A 22,641-nucleotide genomic window follows, 5' to 3' on the forward strand; every position below is an offset into this window, starting at 1 on the left:
ATTTAAATTCCAAAAAGCCCAATTTATGGTTAAAATCATGAAAATATTGAATGAAGACCATTATTTATTAACATTTTTAATAATAAAAATAGAAATATTTATGCAACTATATTTAGATTGGAAACTTAATCTGTTTACGTTAAATACTAAAAATAAAGGCATAATGGAAAAGAGAAATTATAATGTCAGAATATTATAATGTCACTTTTGGAAAAAGCCATTACCATTATTTTAATGCAAAAATTAGAAGTAATCATTTATAAAAATTTATTGTTGTAAGTATTACCGACAACTTACCGAAAAGAAACAGAACAAGTCTAACAAACAATTATTATTAATAATGTTTAGTAGTGTCGGTGTTCCAAAGTTTGTTGTCTTGTTAACAAGCACAAGAAAGGAATAAAGAAACCTACACCGATAAGGTAAAGAGAAAAAACAAGAATAAGAAGTTTATTTCTTTGGTTATGAATATATTGATCAATTACAGAATCTTTATTATTGTGTCTTTCCTTACCATCTCAAATTGATTATTCACTAATGGAGAAGGAGGGAGAGAGAATAGAGACAATCAACCATTTTAGCCATCCACATCCATTGCTGTTCAATGATGAAGAGCAGAGTGATAAAAGTAAAGAAGCTCGCTGCTCCGCATGTTTGGAATCCTTATTGGGCTCAAGTTTTAGCTGTGCAGAATGTGACTTTCACCTCCATAAAAAATGTGCCGAGGCACCTTCCGAAATTCATTCCCCTTTCCATTGTAAGCATGCTGCTCTTACTCTTTTTCCAAATCCAACATGGGGGTCGCCATACTATATTTGTGATTTGTGCAAGGAAAACCGTAAGATGTTTGCTTATTATTGCACTTCTTGCTATGCTTCCCTTGACATTAAATGTGCTTTCCTATTGCATAACATGGATGAAAATTTTCGTGAGCTCAAATACGTTACCCATGAACATCCATTGACCTTCATTGAAAATCCCACTGATGAACTTAAAAGAGCCCATTGTTGTTGGTGTCAGAAACCCCTGGTAGACTCTCTATATGTTTGTCTTGATTGTAGATTTTACCTTCATAAGAAATGTGCTCAGTTACCCGCTCAACTTCATCACCCTTGCCATCGCAAACACCCTCTTTATCTTGAAGATGCTAGGCTTGATTGTAAGACATGCCAGAAGAAACATTGGAGTTTGTTTTATCGTTGTCTTCCTTGCGAGTTTGCTATTGACATCGAATGTGTTCTGTCAAGGCTAAGGCCAGTTATTGAACATGACCACTCATTCACTCAATTCTTAACGGATGAATTCATTTGTGATGCTTGTGGCACTGAGGGAAATTATGTTTCTTATATATGTTCTACATGCCACAGTATGATCCATAAAAACTGCATTTCATTGCCACGCATCATCAAAACTACATGGCATCAGCATGAAATTATTCACAACTACTTCTTTCAAAAACGGGAGCTTGAAAAACATGATTGTGGAATTTGTCTCGGTGAAGTGCAAATGCAGTACGGTAGTTACGATTGTTTGAAGCAAGATTGCAATTTTGTTGCCCATGTGGATTGTGCAATGGAGAAGTATCTTGCAACCGGTCAGATAAATGATCAAGATGAGGAGTCTAGTGAAAATTTAGCTTCCATCACTTGTGTCGTTGAAACGAACCAACATGGAGAAGCCATAAAGATAAAACATTTCAGCCATGAACATGTTTTAACATTAGACAACGAGATTAAGGAAGACGATGATAAACGTTGTGATGCGTGCATGCTATCCATCTCAATTTCCTTTTACTATTGTTCACAATGTGAGTTCCTTCTCCACAAAACCTGTGTTGAATTACCAAGGAAGAAACATCATTGGTTTCATGAATCTCTCTTCACCCTCCATTTAGAGAACATTTTCCAATGTGGTTTATGTTATCACTACTGTAGTGGTTTTGCTTACCATGGTGGTAACAACTATAAATTTTGTCTAAGGTGTGTTGGAATTTCTCGTATCCTCCCACGTCAACGACACAAACACACTCTCTTTTTTGACTTTGATTTGAATGAAGGGCAATGCAATGCTTGTGGTGATCACATTTCTGACGAAGGTGCATACAAATGTAAAGATTGCACTTTTTCTTTGAATTTTGATTGCTTAACATTACCACAGAGAGCTCGGCACAAGTGTGATAAACACTTTCTAGAACTTACTTTTCATGATGAAAAGGATGATCTAGAAGAATATTATTGTGATATATGTGAAGAAAAAAGAGATCCAAATCATTGGTTTTATCATTGTGCAATTTGTGATAATTCTACTCATCCGAATTGTGTTTTTGAAAGATATCCATTTATAAATAAGAAGATAGGAAAGACTTACAAGACTTGGTATCACAGTCATCCGCTCATTTATGTTAAAAAGAGTTATGACATCTGTGATTGGTGTGGTCTGCCTTGCCAAGATATAGCTCTTGAATGTAAATCTTGTAACTTTACCCTCCACTTTGATTGTCTTGACTTGGAAGATTTGGTAGCTTTCTGATAAAGTGGGGGTGAAGTTAAAAGGAGCGCTTGTTGTTTTTGATTGTAAGGGGTTGTTATATTCCTTTGTTTTATGAGTGTCTGTTCACTTGTAGCCTTTTGTTCCTGTTTTTTTTTTATCAATCTTGATCAGTTTGTAAGTGTTGCTTGATTGGGCTTGAATGACATTGCTTTTTGTTTCAATTATGCTGACCAAATGTTCAAATAAAATTATTTTATTTCTCAAGAAAAGAGAAAGTGATGTTCATGTTATAAACATTTTTGCACAGCAATAAGATAGAATTCACAGCACGTGAATGGAACATCTTACAAGTTTGTTTAGATTCTTCTTTATTGCTAATAACGAATAACATGCCTATCCGATTTGATTATAATGTAATTCTCAAGTAGGAATTCAGTGGAGACTAAAAATTCTTAAATATTTAAAATACGTCCAAGGTCATGGTTATGAGCACGTTCTCATGTCTTTCTAATCAAACTATAAAATGAGTTTAGTTTAGAATGTGTCTTGCTTTATTGGAAAGAATATTATTATTATAAAAATAAAACTTTGAATGGATTAAAGCAAATAAGAGATGAAAACAGCTATAGTTATCTAAACATTTAAATAATTGAGGTTATACATATATATTAAGCTATAGTTATCTCCTATTTTCAAAAAAAAAAAAAAAAAGTTATAGTTATCTCCTTTTGACTCGAATCATCATTGGCCAAGTGTTAGTATGTAAATCTCTACGATTTTGTGGGACAAGCCATGCAAAGTGTTAGTATGCAAAATATTTCTGTATTATTATTTATAAATATTATATATTTTAAAATAAATAAAAATAAAAATATTTATATTAATACAATAATCAGTTAAATCGAATTCAAATTTAAAAATTTTATTCAAAACTTGATGAAGATCATCTTTTAATTTGTATCATTCGAACTACCAAATTATTTAATTATTTTAAATTTGATCGTATCGTATTGTTAAATTTGAAAGACGAAATGCTGATGTAGTCCTAATAGCCACTTATTTCTTCTTTTCTTTTACAAAATTCACAATTTCTCTTTCTTTAGTATCTCTCCCTCTCCCTTACTACTATGCCATTTTCTTTCTCAATTCTAATCTTTCTTCCATCCTTCTGCTTTTGCAAGAGTATTCAAAGCCCAATAACAATTCTATTCATGTGCAAAAAAATCAAGTACGAAAATCGAATGTGTCATAACGTGCAAGTCTAAAACCCTGGTTGCTCCTTCTTCCTTCTCTTTTCGTTTACATCAGGAATGATTGTGAAGAAATACAGCTCGTATAGCCTACTAATAAGAAATTTAACCTTCTTTCTTTACTTTGTGATCTCAAAAGTACAGCAAAGATCCTTGAATACACATTTTCTCTTTATACACTTGAAGTGATAATGGTTAGCAACTTATTTCTTTTTACGGTCTTCAAATCACCTATAATATGCTGCGTAACTTACAACAAATTATTTACATTTACAGTACATAAAAATCCAATAAAACACACAGAGGTTCCATAAGCTTACTTAATGCATTGAAACATGAGAAAAGAAGATTCTGCTGTCTCTCTCATCATGATAGAGAACTCATCTACATGAATCTTTCAGCCTCCTCAAAGCGACTGAAAGTATTAAAAAGCTCAATGATTGTAGAGTAATGTTCTTCAAATGCCTATAGTTTATATTTACGAGTCATTAGACTGAATAATTAGCAAGCCTTATCAACAAATCGAGCCTGTCTGCACATTGAGAAAACCACTTTGAAAGTGAAATTATGATTCAATGCACATTGAGAAATCGAGCCTGTCATTAGACTGAAACCGTCAGATGCCATTTGATGAAAATGACTAATTGAATCTTCACAAAAATCATTATATCCATAAGCCTCTATAATGGCAGTCCACATCATAGAACCCTTAACAAGGACTGCATCAAACACTAGCTTTGCACTGCTCATTAATCCACAACTACCATGCATCTTGACAATCTCTGCAGAAACAAAAAGAAATGATTCAAAATCTTTCTTCAATACTTGTCCGTGAATCTCCTTCCCAAGCTTGACAGCTCTAAGCTCACGGCAAACGTTCAACATCCTTGCCATTGCCATTGAGTCCGACCTGTGTTTTGAGAATTGCATTGACCTAAACACACTGACTGCTTCATGCAAACGCCCACTCTCAACGTATGATTCAATCATGGCTGTCCATGAAATTACATTCCTTGCCTTCATACCATTAAACAATTTCAAAGAATAATCTAAAACACCACATTCTGAGTACATAATCATCAGAGAAGTGACAATAGACACATTGGGCAAGAAACAATTCTTTACAGCATAAGCATGAATCTCCTTCCATTGACTCAAAGCCCTCAATTATGCACAAACAGGAAGAATCCTGGCAACTGTGACGACATCAGGCTTGAACCCTTCTTGCTGCATCCAAACAACTGATCTCAAAGCCTGGTCAAGCCTCCCATTTGATACATATCCTGACATCAAAGCAGTCCAAGAAATTGCATTCCTTTCTCTTGAAGAATAAAAAACTCGCCTGCCTCAATCCATATGACCACACTTGCAATACATATCAACTAAACCAGACTGAATAACCAACTGCTTGGAATAACTCTTCGTCTTAACTACATAAGCATGGACCTCCTGGCCTAGTTTCCATGCCCAAACCTCCCCAATCACTGGAAGAATGGTAGTTAGTATAACAGAATGTGGATATATCCTTTCACTTATCATCCATCTGACATAACTCAAAGCCTCCTTTTGCATACTATTATGTGCAAACCCCGCAATCATCGCCCCCCACAAAACTATATCTCTTTCAGGAATTTCCTCAAACACATGGCACGCTAGCTTAATCTCCCCGCATCTAAAAGAAGAGTCAATAAAACCAGTTCTAAGCATTAAACTATCAATGAAACCCTTTTTAATCAAAAGGGCATGCGTCTTTAAACCTTGTCTAAATGTTGATGCACCAGCGAAGCTCTTAAGAACAGTAGAGAAAGTGTACACATTCAATTTGACTGCAAACAATCTCATTTTTGAATACGTAGAAAGCACATCCAAGCACCATTTCTTACCCCATAAAACAGTTCCTCTACGCAAAGCATTCCAAGAATGAACATTCTTGCTAGTACATTCATCGAATACCAATTGAAGTAATTTGATTTTTGATCGGTTCGGTTAATTAATAATTATAATAGTTCAGTTCGATTTAGTTTTTACATAAATTAAATTAAATTTTTTTTATTTTGAAAATTTTAATATTAAACTGTTCAGTTCAATTTAGTTTTTACATAAATTAAATTTTATTTTTTTTATTTTGAAAATTTTAATACCAAACTGATCAAACCGACTGTACACCCCTAAAGAAATTGTTTTATTTTTGTGACTCTTTTTAATTAATTTTTTTAAAAAAAAGCATATTTATAGTAAGTAAATTGATTTTTATATTAAAGATTATTTTTCTTTTTAAGGGTAAAATTGAAGGTAGAGCTTAAGATATTCTGGTACAGGCTTTCAGGCATCAAACTATACAAACTGATATTCTGAAAGGATGAAGCAGTGTTAGGTAGTAATATAATACAATAATGCTGCAAAAAATTTTCTATCCGTGCCTCAAAAGTTGTCAAGACCTCCTTAAATCACTGTTTATAAGCTATGATGGTGTTGTTCAAGTACAATCTTATGGAAGAAGAAAGTGAGGATGAAAACCAGACCAAATATCATCTCTGAACCTAGTGTTTAAGCTAGCAGTTGGTAGTTGCACCAAACTTCTTCTCATGTGATCTAACTATTAAGAAATACAGGTTAGAGATGAATGGGTTCCTAAGAGATTTTGTAATTGGGAGCTTCTCCAAGTGGGAACCACATATTTGACTAAGCAACAGCTTCTCTTCATGATCACCTTTGGATATTGCATACTTTGCTGCATCTAGCACCCATCGCAAGAGATATATAATCAAAGCATACAATCCAATCCTGTGGCCAAAGATGGTCAAAACTCAGTTCAATAACGTTTTCCACTAGTGTCAGACTCATTTGTTGCAGAGCTTCTGGGGGAAACACACATGACACATGTAATGGAGAAGGTATCACAGAAGAATTAATTCCATCATCTTCATCTTCAAGCAACTTGATACATGCACAGAAGAATTAGCAATTACCTCACCTTGTTCCAATAAGGCAGATGCTAAAATAGATTGTGTTAATGCTGCCCTGCCCCTGCGCATGTTTACCATACTGCATCAGATGAGGAACTATGTCTATGCCTGCTTAATTATTACTTTACCAAAAGATTAAGGTAATGCATTCATAATAGCAAGCTCATCTGTCTGTCTCATCATATTCACTACATTTACTACTTTTCTGTTCCAATTATCCTACTAAATAGCCTTGCAAACTGCTTTATACATGTTGTCACGCAACAGACAAGTGTAATTTTTCGTGTTTTAGCATTTTTAGGTGTTATCTCTTTTTTTTTTACCATTCTAGTTATATATATATATAGAAAAGTGTCCTGATTTTTGTCTTGCAATTATTAGAACTATTTCACTTTCCTTTAATTTTTTGGTTTCTGAAAACGGAAAGTGAGTCTTAATTTTGATGAACTAATAATTTGACTTAATCATTAATAAAGTCAAATATATTTGACTAATGATCAGGTCAAATACATTTAAATTTCAAAAAGAAGTCAAATGTATTTGAATTAATAGTTTGAAGGGAAACAGGAAACTTGTCCTTCAGAAACCTATATATATTAGATTACACGTTCCTCAGGTCAAAGTTCAAAGTTTGAAGAGAGAGAAACAGGAAATCTTGTTCTTCACACACTCAATGGCTACAGATCAGCTTCAACTTGATCACTCTTTCCATCAATCAACCATGACAGAGCTTCTACCTTCTCCAACCCATGACCACCTGATCCACTACCTCTATTTCGATCATTCGACCTCGACATGGGTTCCACCTGGTTATCGCTTTGCTCCGACCGATGACCAGCTCATTCTCCATTACCTCTCTAACAAGATCAAAGGAGAGCCTTTACCTTCTGAAGCCGTCACCGACTGCGAAATCTACGGCGACCAAGACAAGGAGCCCTGGAGGATATTTGGCATGACCTCATCCAGAAAGTTCTACGTCTTCACCAAGCTCAAGAACAAGGGTAAGGGAAAAAGGATTGAACGAACGGCTGGTCGTGGGACTTGGAAAGGACAAAGAACCGATCCAGTCAAGGACTCTGACGGTAATCAGATAGGCTTCAAGAAGCTTTTTGTGTTTGAAGTTAAAGGGGGCGGTGCCAACAATGTCAATGGACATTGGCTCATGCACGAGTATTCTCTTCTTACCCAAGTAAGTTTCCTACCTATTTTATCACCTCCCTTGCATGCTTGTTATCATGATGACTATATTTATGCAACTCCAGCAGCACTATTAACCATTTATATTTCTTTCTCTTGTAGAGTGATTATGTCCTGTGTGCAATCCGAAACAAGAATGCCGCTGAACCGACTGCTGAAGAAGTTGGCCTTGATCATGTTGAAGGAATGGAAGCCATGATAGAGGAGCTTGAACAATGTATTGGGCAAGACCAAACTCTGATGAGTGAGCAGGTTCAAGCCACCAATACTTGCATAAATAACCAACACACCAGAAGAGGTCTTGAAACTGAAGAAGATGAGACTCAACCGAAGAGGATGAGGTTCAGCAATTCAGTCCAAGGCAAGCAAACTTGTTTTACGGGAGCAGCAACACCGGTATCTACTTTAGCATTAGACAAAGCATCGGGTGATCAGGAAGGAATGACAGCTGAAAAACTTGAACAAGAATGGGTACTTAAAGGCTTTGAAGACCAAAATTTGGATGAGCTGCTGGAGGCCACCAATGCACAGGAATGCCAGCAACAAGAAGAAATGATGAGATTTAGCGAGAACTATGTGACGGGAGACATGTACATGCAGCATTCGTTCACTGCAGCGGCAGAACCAGCATTGGGCTTTGATTCAGAATTCTCTTATTATAATCCTCAACCTTATACCTTACTTGACCATTGCCCTCCCTCTTTACCGGACGGCAGCATGGGCAACTCGTCTGCTTGAGCTCATGGGCTAAGTGTAGCACATTTCAAAGCGGGGACATGCTATCAGAAGGTTGATATGGTTCATCAGCTTTCCATATTCTCAGGCATATTTCGGACAAGCTTCCTACTAGCACAGACTGTAGACTTTGTTCTTGCCTTCTTGGCTGGATTGGCCCCTTTGTCAAAGCCTTGCTCAAGATTAATGATGTAACTGATCTTCTTTAAGTATATATATGGTTTGTTATTCATTCTCAGTTTCTAGTCTCCTTTTTTATTAATATAATTGCTTCTCAATAATTATTAATTTATTTAAAAAATTTTGAAACTCAACACAATTTTGAGATCTAAATAAATTTTAAAATATATAAATAAAATTTATATTATATTTATAATATTCAAAAATTCGATAAAACTTATAAACCACTTGAAACCGAATGCATAAAATTTTAACTCAATTCAATTTAATTCGATACTTGAACTCAACTCCATCGTACATGAATTGGATTCGATTATTTATCAAATCGAATTTGTATAATTCATTGATAATGTGACTCGTTTACATCATGCATCACGTTATACCTTCTATATTCAAACTTTCTGAATTTAAAAATGGAACACTTGTTTCTAAATTTCAACTCTTTCTACAGAAGGGACTATTAAAAGAAAAAAAATTGAGTAAATAAAATACATATATATATTCTTCAAATCCATTTTCTTCTATTGCGGAGAATTATATTTTTTTTAGCCACAATACTAATCTAAAACAAATTTAAAAAAAATTATTATTTTTTAAATTCAATCAAATCCCTATACTTTTAATTACAAGTTTGATTCATGAATGTTGCAAACATTAAATTTCATCACAGGAAACAATTAATTGGTCTAAATCATTCATTCTGCTATGATAACCATAAGCTCACAGTATGTTATTACATGGTAGCAATGGAACCAACAACACTAACATGTAAAGATTGCCATGAAAATGGGCTATTCATGAGGCTGTCATTGGTTCATGTTACAGAGTGAATAGAGCAAACAGAAAAATGTACATCTTTGCCGTGACTACCTTCTGCATAAAAGTTGCTTTTTTGCCAAATTCTTACTCTCATGGAGTTTTTCACAAGAGAAACTATGCTCGAAAAGCTCACAGAGAGACCTAGTCCTCGACAACGAAAAGAGGGACTCCCCTGATAGAGAAGCAAATAAAGGCATAATTAGTAACCAATTTTTAGCTCTCTATTGATTTATCCTGATTCAGAGCTAATACTCTGACAATCAACATTGATCCGAGTAGATTTTTGAATGTATGAAAGAAAACAACTATAAATGCCAGTATTAAAGTAACTGTCCATCAAAGAACATGAGCCTTTGCTTACATTCCACCCATTCCGCTCTTAATTGGAAGAATTATGGGGTGCAACCAACTATTGTCAACCACAAACTAAGGCCTGGACGTGTGAAACTACAACTACATGCTCTCTTGCTTTCATGAAAAAATATTGATCACTTTGATAAATATTCTTACCAGCCACCATGCCTTGAGAAGTAATCATTATCCAATGAAATAGCAAGAGCAACAGTAACAGCTCGCTCTGATAGAGTCAGTGGACGGATTACATCCAACTCTTGGATCTGCAACAAATCCATACACATATGAACAAAATAAGCCTGAAAACAGGAAAGTTTCAATCTCTAATGTAGTAATTTACCATGCTAGCTGGGCCAGTCTTTGATATGGGATCAGCACTCCCAAAGCGGATAACATACTGACCAGCATCAGTGAAGATCTACACACACAAATTCCTTTGTGAGTTTGATACGCAAAAGTGAAACTAACAAATTTTCTCTCATGTAACTAACTGAAACTTAGCTAGAAAACAAAAGCATAGGTCAGCATAAACCTGTCCATCACATATCAAACTGTAGCCTCACACATCTGAATTATGCAACAAGAAATTAGAACCTATAATGCTGATATAGACCCAACCCCAGCCAAAATATATTACAAAGAGCCACACTCTATTGCTTTAATTTTCCAAAAACTAAGTAATACCGATTGATATGCTGAGATTTTCTACTTTTCTTCCTTCCATTGAACATTTTCAGCCCCCATTCACTATTTGCACAAAGAGAATGTGCTTCTCTCTTAACAACTTCACTTTATAGCAACAAGTATGAACCACACGATTAATTTCTAAAATGGGGAAAGCAAGTTGAACCAAACAGCACCCAAGCTTGCCAGAATTATTAACACAACTCACAACCTCCCCTTGTCTCCCTTCAAAAACCAGATCTCTTAAATGATTAATCCCCATTTTTCTCCTACTTTTTCTGGCTCGACTCATTTGCTCACTTGGACACATGAGATCAAATTTAAAACATCCTGGACTACTTGATTGCCCCCCATCATCTGGAATACACAGTTTGACTTTTTAGGCATCCACTACTATCTTTCTCACCATATGAGATAGAATCTTAGAAAAGAAGCTCCTACAGCAAACATGGAGATCTGCCAACTTCTTCAAATCCTCCACTTTGCTCCTAATAAGGGCTCTGCTGATTACAATGCTTGATTCCCAAGGAAACTCTTGGGATAGAACAAAGTCAGGTCTTTCATTTTAAGTACACAAAAGTTACACAGCGTGTGCACGGTATAATTCAGAGACTATGACAGATTAAGCGAATCAAAGAATTTCCCATAAAAATTTAAAAGTAATATTTACTGTGAAAACAGTGCTAGGTCCGTGAATCAAACTGAGGATTAATGGAATGATATTTTTGAAAGAAAGGAGAAAACCTCGAAGCCGAAACCCCTCCAGTTGCGATCTATTTCTGCCAGAACTTCTCCATCAATGTCCTTCAAAGTGAAAGTCCAATTCCAAAGGCCAGGATTTTCAACCACAGCAAATTGTTTATTCCTATGAAAGAAGAAATCTCAGATTTTAATGCTACATTCAATTGCAAAATAAAATTAATAAAACAAAATACATCATCGCTAGCCTTGATTAGAAATCTAAACAGCATTCTTGAATGCATATGGAATTGTCAAAGTAATTGTAGTTCAATAACACTAATGTATACAGGAGAAATTTCTTTTCTTTTGTTTTTTGAAAGGCCAGAAGAAATTTCTTTTTATGTAACTTTTAAGAGCTAAAGAGGAAAAAAAAACAAGGTTCAATGGATTCAAATTTCATATCCCTTACAGAATCAAGTTATCTTTAAAAAAAAATTGAAAAAAAAATCATTACCAGGAATTAATGAAAAAGTGAGGATAGAACATACCCTTTCTAAAGGGAAAAAGGGGGAGGAGTGATAGAAAGGTGAGCAGGGGGATTATATACACATCCATACTGTAATAAAGAACTCGATACTCCTTTCCAAACTATTGTAGGCTAACATACTGTACTATTGGGAAAAAGCAAGGAATAGGATTGAGCGGAAATGAAAAAAAAGGAGACGAGGAAGAATGAGAGGAAAAGTTTCCTTTATTTGGATGGATTAAAAACAGAAGAAAAATAAGGAAAGCAAAGAAATGACTGCTTTAGACACCTTGTTTGCTTGATGTTTGGTCAAGAAATGGAACAAAGAGGAAGAATAACTAATGTTCTTTTCCAATTAAAGGACAATATTATCTGTACAATTAAAAAAAATGGTTAATGAGGAATACTGTCACTCCAAATAATGAGGGGTTACTCCTCTCCATCCCCTTTCATTTCTATACCTTCCCCTCAAGTTAAACAGTGTAACAAAAGTCTTTGATGTCTCACCTAATTTAAAAGAAGACATTTGTGGGCTCCATGAAAACTCTATAATGCTAGTGTTAACTTTTAGTAAAGGTGGCAAAACTGACCCATATTTGAAATACCCGCCAAACTTGCTTGAAGTCATATCTTACCCAATCTGATTTCATCAGAAACACTCAACAGCCCAACCCATCCAACCTAAACTTGAATTGACTCAAACCCAAACAACCCAAAAGACTAACTGAAGTACTCAAACTTAAATTTAATATAATTTTTATTTTTTGTCATTTAAATTTTAATTTGATTAAAATTAAAACTTATCTTTTAAATATTAGTTTAATAAAAAATAATAAATATAACAACTATTAATCTATGAGTAATTTAAGAAGATAATAAATATATAAAATCTCCTTTCTCTACTCTTCAATTTCTAACTTTTATATGACTTTGATTTGTTTCTATTCTCTTGTTGTCATCAAACAAAGAGTAAAAAATAAATTATTTCCATTATTATAATTAAATGCATTTTTTTGCAATCATATCATACATAAGATATTTCATTTCTATTTGTCCTTTATTTTCCATTCTCACCAAGTAATAAAATAAATAATGAAAATAGATTAGAAAATTAGTTTAAAAACAAAAAAAAAAACCCATAAACTAGAAAATACTTAACAATAAAGCTAATTGGATACCTACTCTTAAGCATATTACTTTATTTTGCCTTTAGTAGATGTTATATATTGTGGACCTTGTAAGTTATAATTGAAATTCATGGTAAATCAATAATCATAATCAATACAATAAAAAATGAAAATTAAATATTAATTAATCAAAAATTATTAATGATTCATTGAGAAAGCAAATTGTAATATCTTATATTAATGATTCATTGAGAAAGCAAATTGTAATATCTTATATTAAAAAAAATTAAAATTAGTAAAAGACTTATAATATAGTTGTTATTATCCTTTTATATTAAAGATTTTTTTAGAAAAGTTATTTTATGATATTAAAAATCAGAATTGAATATATATCACAACATGAAAGTGTAATCTTTAATTACTTAATTAAGGTTGATAAAATTTGATTCAACCTAAATAATCTGTCAGAATCCAACCCAATTTGACTTTAAAGTCATCAACTTGAACTTGATCAACCCCAAATGACTTGAATCTAAAATAACTTGAACTCGAAGTGACCCAAACCTAAATATGACCTGAATTCTCTTGATCTGAAATGATCCGGCCCAAACCCGACCTGACCTGCCCCATTGTCACGTCTAACTTTTAGACATCATACAAACACTGATGATACTGCACAAAGCTGTTCTAACAACAATAGCAATTATAGATGTAAAATAGAGATGACTTCACTCAACCTTGTCCAAATAAAGAAGCTGAGCAAGTATAATGTCTTGAATGAAGTTAGGTAACACCAATTTATAAGTTGGTATGTACAATTAATGCGGTGCATGACGCAATGACGAGTCATCCTATAATAAATTGGCATTATATGCTAAGGGTTGACTATTATATTTGGCATTGTTTCTAAAGGTATGAGACAGTGTTATATGTCAAAGAAGTACTCAAGCATTTAAAAGGAAAAAAAGGTTAAAGAGGAGCCCCATAAGTAGTCCCATATCCGAGCCCACTAAGTCAAATTTCAACAATATCCCAATATCTAAGACAAACCCAAGGATACTGTCAGTAAACCCTATGGTAAGTGGTTAATCTCATGCTATAATGCGCTTGCAAGTAATGACAACAAGTTATGTACATCAGTAATCACAATAGACCAAACTCATGCATCTACAATAAGCATAGGAAAAGGCGACACTCCACAATCAATATTATACAACTCTAAATTTCAGAGATGTCAAATTATTGCTTTTCCAACAAGGTTGAGATGTAAAGACATAGGAAATATAACTTGTAAGAAAATTTTCAGAATACCAGGTGCCACCTATTTTGGTCAAAGTTAGCACTAAACTCATATACTACCCCACGTTGTAAGGTGGCTTTAATTTAGACTTTTTTGGGTGGTTAAAACTTAACTATAATTATATAAGGATCCATATACCAAAGAAGATACACAAATCCAACATAAGGACTGAAGGTAATCAATGCTTACAAACAAGGAGTCCATCCTTTACTTTGTAAAGTAGATATTACATTTTTTTGGATAGGTCAGATTTGGTAGCATTTGAGTAATCACATTCATGTTTAACAAAATCAATTAAAATTCAACTTTGACTGGAAAGAGTATCTAACCACCCAATATTTATCAGTAAACTTATATCAACTTATATCACCAACTTCATATACTGCTTTGACTGGATTAACTATAAGCATTCCAAATCCAACCACTGAGTTTTGAACTAAAACAATCTGATGATGGTAAACAAACTAACACTTGATAGCATTTAACAACTATTAAATATAACAATCAAAATGGTTTGTTGAGATTACCCCAAGTATAAATCGTACACCCTCCTCCAAAGATGCCACCTTCTGTGAACCACACCAACTTCCTGGAGAGTAATAACATTTTAAATCCTTGAACTACACCTATGCTAAAATTCATATACACATTAGCAAAAAATGCAGATATAGTAAATTTGCATACCTTACCATCAATTTCTGCATAAATTGAGCTGGTTATCCACCAAAACGGCCTACGCACCTGAAGGTGGTAAAACAAAAGCCTTAAAGCTGAAATGGCAATATGATCAATGTTTAAGGACCTGACATCTTATTCCATATCTCAAAAGCAAATGCACATAATCCCCTTACCGTAAACAGCTCATTACCCACGGCATCAGTGATTGAAGCAATGAAAGGGCGCCTTGAGCGAAGCAACTGCACAAAGGCATAGCAATCAACAATGTGCAGAACACATATGTTAAGAAAAGAATAACAACTACTTAAATCAAGCAACGCAATGAAGCACCACTCTTAACAATTCTGATACCAAAATAAACGAACTCAGAGGAGAAGACATCTTTGAGAGTAAATTGAAAAAATCACCTTAATCCAAAAACACATATGATGAAGGCAAGTCCTCTGAATATTCTATGCCATTTTGAAGCTATTTTGATCTCTTAATTTTGAACAAAGCTTTTTTCTTCATGCCATTTCAATAATTCAGACAACAAAGAGGGTATAAATAAGGACAAAGAAAGAAAATCAGACCATCAAGAAAACCCATTCACATGTGAACAAATAATTTGAGAATTTGATCAAATATCATATAATCCAGCTTCATTGCTTCAAGAGAAAGGCACTAGAAGAAGTTGTTGTGACTAATCATGAATGAAATGAATGTAGAAGTACTGTGAACGGAAATATACCAGATGATTGCAGAATTCACAGAAAAAGAGCATGAAGAAACAATACAATGGAAGCATGTGCCAGAAACAAAAGGACAGAGAAATTTGTCTGAGCTTGCAAACTGGATCAGAATATGAATATGAAATGAAATCACAGCAAAGTTAATGCCAGATGAACCCATGTTGCATATTGTAATAGCAAACAAAATCATCAGAGATTAAGATATACAGAGTTAAGTAGGTCACCTGTCTAGCAATGACATTACTCTGCTCACGAATAAAGCCAACAGGCTGCAAAAATAAAGCTTACAATCAGGAGTTTTAGAAGAATTTAAGGTGCACAATATTTTGTCATATTGCTACAAACTTAATTCTTTATGCAAAATGTGGGAGAAAAGGATCTTAGAATAGGAACTTACTGACTGAGGATAGCACACATCTACTATTGCATAACGGTTCTCCTGCAACTCCAACAAAAATAATTAGAGAACAAAGTCAAGAAGTAAAAGACAGAAGAGGAACCAAAAAGAAATGAAGAAGATGAGGAATTCATGCTCACAAAAGATACAAGAGATAACAAAAATGAATTTCTAACATCAGATTATCCAACCACATCTTCCATGATAGACAAGAGCTGAATGACTACTACTGGCATGAAGCACTCAACTGAGAAGTTTAACGCAATAGCCCAATAGAAAACAAACAAATGTACAAAAAATGCAGGATTATGCAAATTGCAATCTATGGCATTAAAACTCAACAAAAACAATTATTATAGAGTGAGAAAATGACCATGGGTAAGAAAAAACCAACCTAGCCAACTGCAAAATCAAGACTCAAGCACCAAGCTGTAATACTATACCAAGTGGAAACATTTCAAAATTTGACATGGTTCTTATGCAGGACAAAAAGAAGTTTATTGAAAATTAAAATATTTAGCACTTTGTTATTTACTAAGTTCTAGCGTAATTTCCAGTATTTAGGGTATTTTAGAGTTATATTTGGTATTTTGAATTTTTATGAGGGTTTAAGACAATGCCTACAAGAGCCTATGATATTTAAGTTTTTATGAGATTTTATGGGTTATTGACATTTAAGAGATTTGAATATTAATTATTGAGATTTCTCCCCTTAGTTCTATCATGTCCTTCCTCAATTTCTACTCAATCTCTCCATAACTTTCTTCTGATTGTTTCCCATTTCCCTCTATTTCTCTTCAATCTTTATTTTCACCCCCTTTCCCACTCCTGTTTCACACCAATTTGGTATTAAAACAATCTAATCTAGCTTCCCAATGAATTGTCAAATTTGCAAATTTTTTCCAGCAACCTACCTTTTTCTGATCATTGTTCCTGGAACCCACTCACCCTAAAACCGTGCCGAGAGAAAAAAAAAAGCCTAAACGTCCAAAAAAAAAATTCATTTGCTAAAGTAAAAGTCAAAAATTCCAATTTACAATGGTCCAACTGAAAAACTATTGCCACCAGAATCAGATGCCAAAAGGTAACCTGGGAAATTCAGATTAGCTGCTTTATGATCACCAGCAAAAAAAACCGTACCATAGATCTGTTCGCTAGTCATCAATCTATTAATAATGAATCTCATCAGGAAAGTCTCAAATCGTCTAGCCGCACAGTAGACATTCAATACATATTCCTTCTGTTCGATTGATGTGGCATCATCTAACCAACACCATCTACCAAGTCAGCAACCTACCAGGTCAACACTGTGTCAGCATTTTCAGACAGACAGCCTCTCTTCTTTTTTTGACATTCTAATTCCATTTTTTAGGTCCATTTTGTGAAATTTAGCCTTTAAAGATCATATGTTTATGATCAATTTAAGAAATATTTTACATATCACTTTGGAACAAATTAGAATTTAGAAGATCATATCAATGAAGCCACTCAGAATTTGGATAAATCAATTTCTTAGAGAAATACGTAAGGCCTTAAGAATCTTCATCTTTTGGTATTTTGCAAGCACCATGATCTCAAAAATCAATTACTTTAGAGTAGAAAAAACACTTTAAAATTGGAGATTAGAATACAAATATCATAACTGCGACAAATGTAAATATTTTTTTTTTCATTTTTAACTTCATGGTCCTAATGGTGTCCATCAAACAAGCTTGGAAACAAGGATCCAATTTATGTTGATGTTGCAATTCACAAATGAAGATATTAGAAGTCATGCACAAATATTCTTTATTATTGGTGTTGATGAATACAACTACACGGAAGAAGGATCAAAAGCTGAACAAGAATAACACTGCTATGAGCTAGTGCAACATGATCTCTATGCAAAGTTAGACAAGCAACAACTAGTTTAGGACGCTGAGAATAATAAAAATATGTAAAATGAGTTTATAGATTAAGAGACTAAACTGTCCAAGCAAACAAGGACTACAATAATGCGGTAATTGGTGACAGTTTTTCCATTGTCTTCATTATTCCCAGCCTATTTCAGGATGAGGCAAACAAAATCCAGTTGACTTCATCACTGCTACCAAGGAAATATACTTTCAGAAAACGCAAGACAAAAACAAAGTTGATTGAAGAATCAACTTATTTATGACTTCAGAAACAAAGCTTGTTATATTTTATGTTTTCTATTTTAATTTCTAGTATTTAGGATATTTGACGGTTCTACTTAGGATTTGGCATTTACAATAGGATTAGAATATAGCCTACAACTGCCTATGATACAGCAGTATCCAGGACCTTTTGGATTGTGGATTATGGATTTCTAAGTTTATTGATATCTGAGAACTAAGGTTTCATCTCTTCGTCCTATCCCAATCTTCCATAACTAATTCCTCTTTACTTTCTTTTGATTATTCCAATTTTGCCTAGGTTTCCTCTTTAATCCCTAGTTTCTCCCTCTCTCCCTCCCTTCTCCAGCATCAGTCCTCCTGACATACCCAAAAGAAGAATTCCATGCAGCATTTGGAACTATAAACTGTCTGTGTGAGGTATGGTTGTTGAACTACATCAGAAAAGAAAAGTCATATATGTGAAATCATCAACAACAATATCTAAAACCCATCTCAACCAGAAGATAAGAAATATAACCTGTTTCCTTTTAATCAGCATTTGAAAACTTCTTTAGTTGCCATCAACACAGAGCAAACAAGCATTACAAGCTAAATTATCAGCATTCATGGAAGCATGTCAAATTATAAATCATCTTACTATAAGAAACAGTTAATAAGCAGCTGTCTATATCCTAGATGCTCATGCAATGCAAAAGTTCAGCTTTAATATCTATTATGAAGAAACTAACTAATAGGAGAATAAATAGAAAAAAGAATAATTACCTGCTCAAAACCAAGTACAAGATTTGCCCACTCAATATCCCTCGTAATTAGCAAATTGGACCTAGCAAGAAGAGTTGCAATTTGAGCCTGAACAATTTAAGAAACAACACACTAATCAATTACTTTGTTACATTTTAACACTGGCCATGATATAAGGTGAATGTGCAAGTGGTAAAACCTCTTAAAATAGCATTGTGAAATGCAAAAAAATAAATAAATAACATTACAAATCTAACCTGCTTACTTATATTAATTTGTTATAAGATTTAGTTTTTTTATAAATATTTCAAAACACAATACATACATATGTAAGCACACAAATAAGAAACCAAACTTGACTGACACCTAAACCTTTGTCATTGTTCCAATGAGTTGTCTACTACCATAGGGACATTTGGATTATAACAATAAAGAATCACAAGAATTTGGCATCACAACAATTGTTCACAAGCACAAAGTACCATGCATTCAAGCTGTTAGAAGCAATGTTGCTTAGACTTAAAGGTAGATATCATCTGTTGTGCATATCCAAGTGTTTGAGACGCAAATTGCTCAAAATTTTAAACACAGGGATGGAACCACAAATGGTCTAAAATGGGGATAAGGGTGATAGGACTCGCCATAACATCACTACACTAGTGGTTTAACCTTTTTTTTATTTTTCCAGAGTTATGGATGATATTAGAGTTTCAATTTTGGATTTGATTCTGAAAAAAAAAAACAAAAACAAAATCAGAAAAGCAAACCAACCTCCTCACTAGGCAAAAACACTAAACTGAAATTGAGTCACCGATCACCTCTATTTTTTTCCTTCTTATTTATCAAATTTGGCACCAGAAGTTGCAAACTCAAACAGCAAAGCATATGAAATAAGCCAAAGAAAACAAATGAAAAAGATATCATCATTAGCCAGCAAAAAAGTTGGGTTATTTCAATGAACCATTGACATTGCCACCTTGGAAAAAAGCCTCTATTGGAAGGATTAGTCCTCTTTTTTGGAGTACGTCACTTGTTAAAATTCTTTGCCAAGATGCATCCCAAGTAACGAAGACAACCTTAGTCGAAGCTTTTGTCTCACAGAAGGCTTTCAAAGGAAAATTTTTTGTTATTTCACCTAAGCTTTCTTCACTAATAACTTAGGACTTCACCTGAAACATCCTCTCCTACTAAGTTTCCATCTAGTGCTATCTTCTCTAGAGCAGAGCATGTCTGGTAGAAGATTGTCCCAGAAATTAAACTCCAAGTCAATCTCCCATTGGAAATGGAGCCAAAAACATTTGCAAGGAACTCTTTGTCTCCATCCAACAAAAACAGATCCAGCAAAGGCACACAACCACACCAACTGTCACGCCAAAAAGAAAGAGAACTTAGGCTCTGTAAAGTTGATGCTTTTGCTATTTGCCTTTGGTTTCTATTCATTTCTATATGTTGTCTTTTCCTTCCTATTTATTTTTTGCAAAAAAAAAAAAGGAAAAAGGCAAAATATCAAAAGCATCAAGCAAACTGAGCCTACTCCCCACATCGAAAGGAACATGAATAGCTTCCTAATCCATGTCCACACACTCAAACCATAAGTAGACAGACTTCTCCAAACCTGTCATACATCTGTTGATAGCAGAGGAAAAGATGCTACATCTTTTACCTCCTCTTAACTATTTTTCTCCATTATATTTTACTGATGGAATTGATTTCCTTTAGTGCAAAATTACAAACTAAATATAACCCTAGAATGTACATCATTTCATTTACATAAGCACCAGAATACACAAAAGAGATTCATGCACCTTGCAGAGTTTAAATTATGGTTAAAAAAGATAACCAAGTAGATAAAGGAAATATATATCTAAGGACAACATTTTAAGAAGGCCAATTTAACAGAATAAAGAATGAACAGATTAAGCATTTAAGAATTTGGCTCAATGGTAGGTAAATAATGTATTCCTGCTTCAAGAGCAGGAATCAAATCCCTCTTCACCCAATCCAAGAAAAAAGAATGACCAAATTTACCTCCTCTGGCGATGTTGGCTGTAGAAAACCTGAGACAGATTGGCTAACTGGTGGTTGCTCGAAAACTGGTCCAGCTCGATCATTAGATTTTTCTTTTCTAACTGTGCTGCCTGAAAAGCATTTTTCAAATGGATGTTGGAAAGATGCCTGATCCCTAACATAATTCGGGTGCTTAGCTTGTCTTCTTCTCCTCTTTTGGACATCCTTAAGCATTTTTCTCTCTGCAACCCAAAGCTGTGCAAGAAAATCTCTACTCAAATGAGATTCATCGTTAGCAATGTTTCCATAATGGCAATTTGTTCCAACACTTTGTTTTAACCAAGAAGAACTTCCTCGAAAAGAGCAAGGTAGGTTCAATCTCCGAAACAAATTTCCTCCCAAGATCAAAATTTCTTGAGAACCCATTCCACCATGACCCAAACATCTTTGAGATCGAATACCATGAGGAATGCAAGGCTTTGCTGGGTCAAGAATACCATAAAGATGTTTCTTCACATTATCACGCAATGATGCACCTAATGTAGATATCTCCCTATTGGTTCCATTAACGCTGGACAGGCAGCGCAAGCCCTTCGTTCTATTCATCTAGATAGAAATGCAGCAGTGCCTGCTCAAGTTAAAGGGCATAGAAGTTTATAACAATTGTTTACTGTAAACTTCAATGGAAAACGAATAGAGCAATGTTCAAGAAATAACCCAATAAATGTCTGTACGTAGGTATTGAGGAAAAAGGAAAGAGAAGAAAATTATGGAGAATTATACCTGCTTGCTTCAATGGATTTCGGGTCGGGCTTGCGCTAATTTGAAGGGATCGGAGCAGCAGCCATGAGAGAAGAACAAAGGCGATCAAATGGAAAGGGCTGGAACGACTGGGAACGGGCGTTGGCAGAGATCTGAACGGCGTTGAAAGGGAGGGAATTATTGGTCTGAATAGTGGAACGTTTATATCTTCATCCAATGGTTGCTATTCGTCACCTGTACATCTGACGGTTGATAGAAGTTAGGTGCCAATGCAAATTTCTTTTTTCAAAATAAAAAAATGCAAGCTTCATAATGCCTTCCGTTTAAAGTCGGTAACCATGTTTATTTTCTTATTACATTTATTTTTCATTTTAAGTCAAATTAATAATGAAATAATTATCTTTAATTAAAATATCATTTATTATTTTTTATATATATGATACTAAAATAAATGATAAAAAATATCACATTATTATATTATCATATTAAATTATTATATCACATTATCGTCAATCCCGTTAGTATTACGTAACATAAATAATAATAGATATTTTATTAAATTAATTATTAATTATAAAAATTTATTTTATTCAAAATAAAAATATAAAAAATTTATTTAATTTAAAATAAAAATAAAAAAGATTGATTAAATATAATAAAAATATAAAGATTTATATAAAAAATTTTAAATAATTTAAGAACTTTTTAAATATTATACCTTTAAAGTTTAAAAATTTATTCCAAACTAAAAATTCGTTTTATCTTCAAATCGAACTCACTCAATTTGATTAAAAAATTCAAAAATTTAAACAAATTCAATTTATACTCGAAGCAACATTACACAAAATCAAAACCATTCAAACTTATTTTTGAATCTT

At 33.7% G+C, this 22,641-nt stretch overlaps 2 protein-coding genes and 1 pseudogene across 2 annotated transcripts; 1 reads left to right on the forward strand and 2 right to left on the reverse strand.

Moving 5' to 3' along the window:
* Positions 1-528: 528 nt before the first annotated feature.
* LOC18592844 (uncharacterized) lies at positions 529-8,803 on the forward strand. Its single transcript, XM_088808850.1, has 3 exons — positions 529-2,371; positions 7,507-7,895; positions 8,006-8,803. The coding sequence occupies exons 1-3, from the start codon at positions 538-540 to the stop codon at positions 8,639-8,641; spliced, it is 2,859 nt and encodes a 952-aa protein (XP_088664976.1). The 5' UTR covers positions 529-537; the 3' UTR covers positions 8,642-8,803.
* On the reverse strand, positions 3,878-5,711 carry LOC18592842 (pentatricopeptide repeat-containing protein At1g71460, chloroplastic pseudogene; annotated as a pseudogene).
* A 674-nt stretch (positions 8,804-9,477) lies between the features above and the next one.
* LOC18592845 (scramblase-like protein) lies at positions 9,478-21,945 on the reverse strand. The gene is made up of 12 exons (XM_007019750.3): positions 21,785-21,945; positions 21,023-21,629; positions 19,016-19,102; positions 16,116-16,157; positions 15,943-15,987; positions 15,161-15,226; positions 14,994-15,050; positions 14,837-14,898; positions 11,420-11,540; positions 10,332-10,409; positions 10,148-10,254; positions 9,478-9,809 (listed from the first exon to the last, which is right to left on the reverse strand). Exons 2-12 carry the CDS (start codon positions 21,605-21,607, stop codon positions 9,779-9,781), a joined length of 1,281 nt encoding a protein of 426 aa, XP_007019812.3. The 5' UTR covers positions 21,608-21,629; positions 21,785-21,945; the 3' UTR covers positions 9,478-9,778.
* Positions 21,946-22,641: the final 696 nt, after the last annotated feature.

Source organism: Theobroma cacao, chromosome 8, assembly GCF_053813885.1.
Source record: "Theobroma cacao isolate CCN51 chromosome 8, ASM5381388v1, whole genome shotgun sequence".
In the NCBI taxonomy this organism is placed as follows: Eukaryota; Viridiplantae; Streptophyta; class Magnoliopsida; order Malvales; family Malvaceae; genus Theobroma; species Theobroma cacao.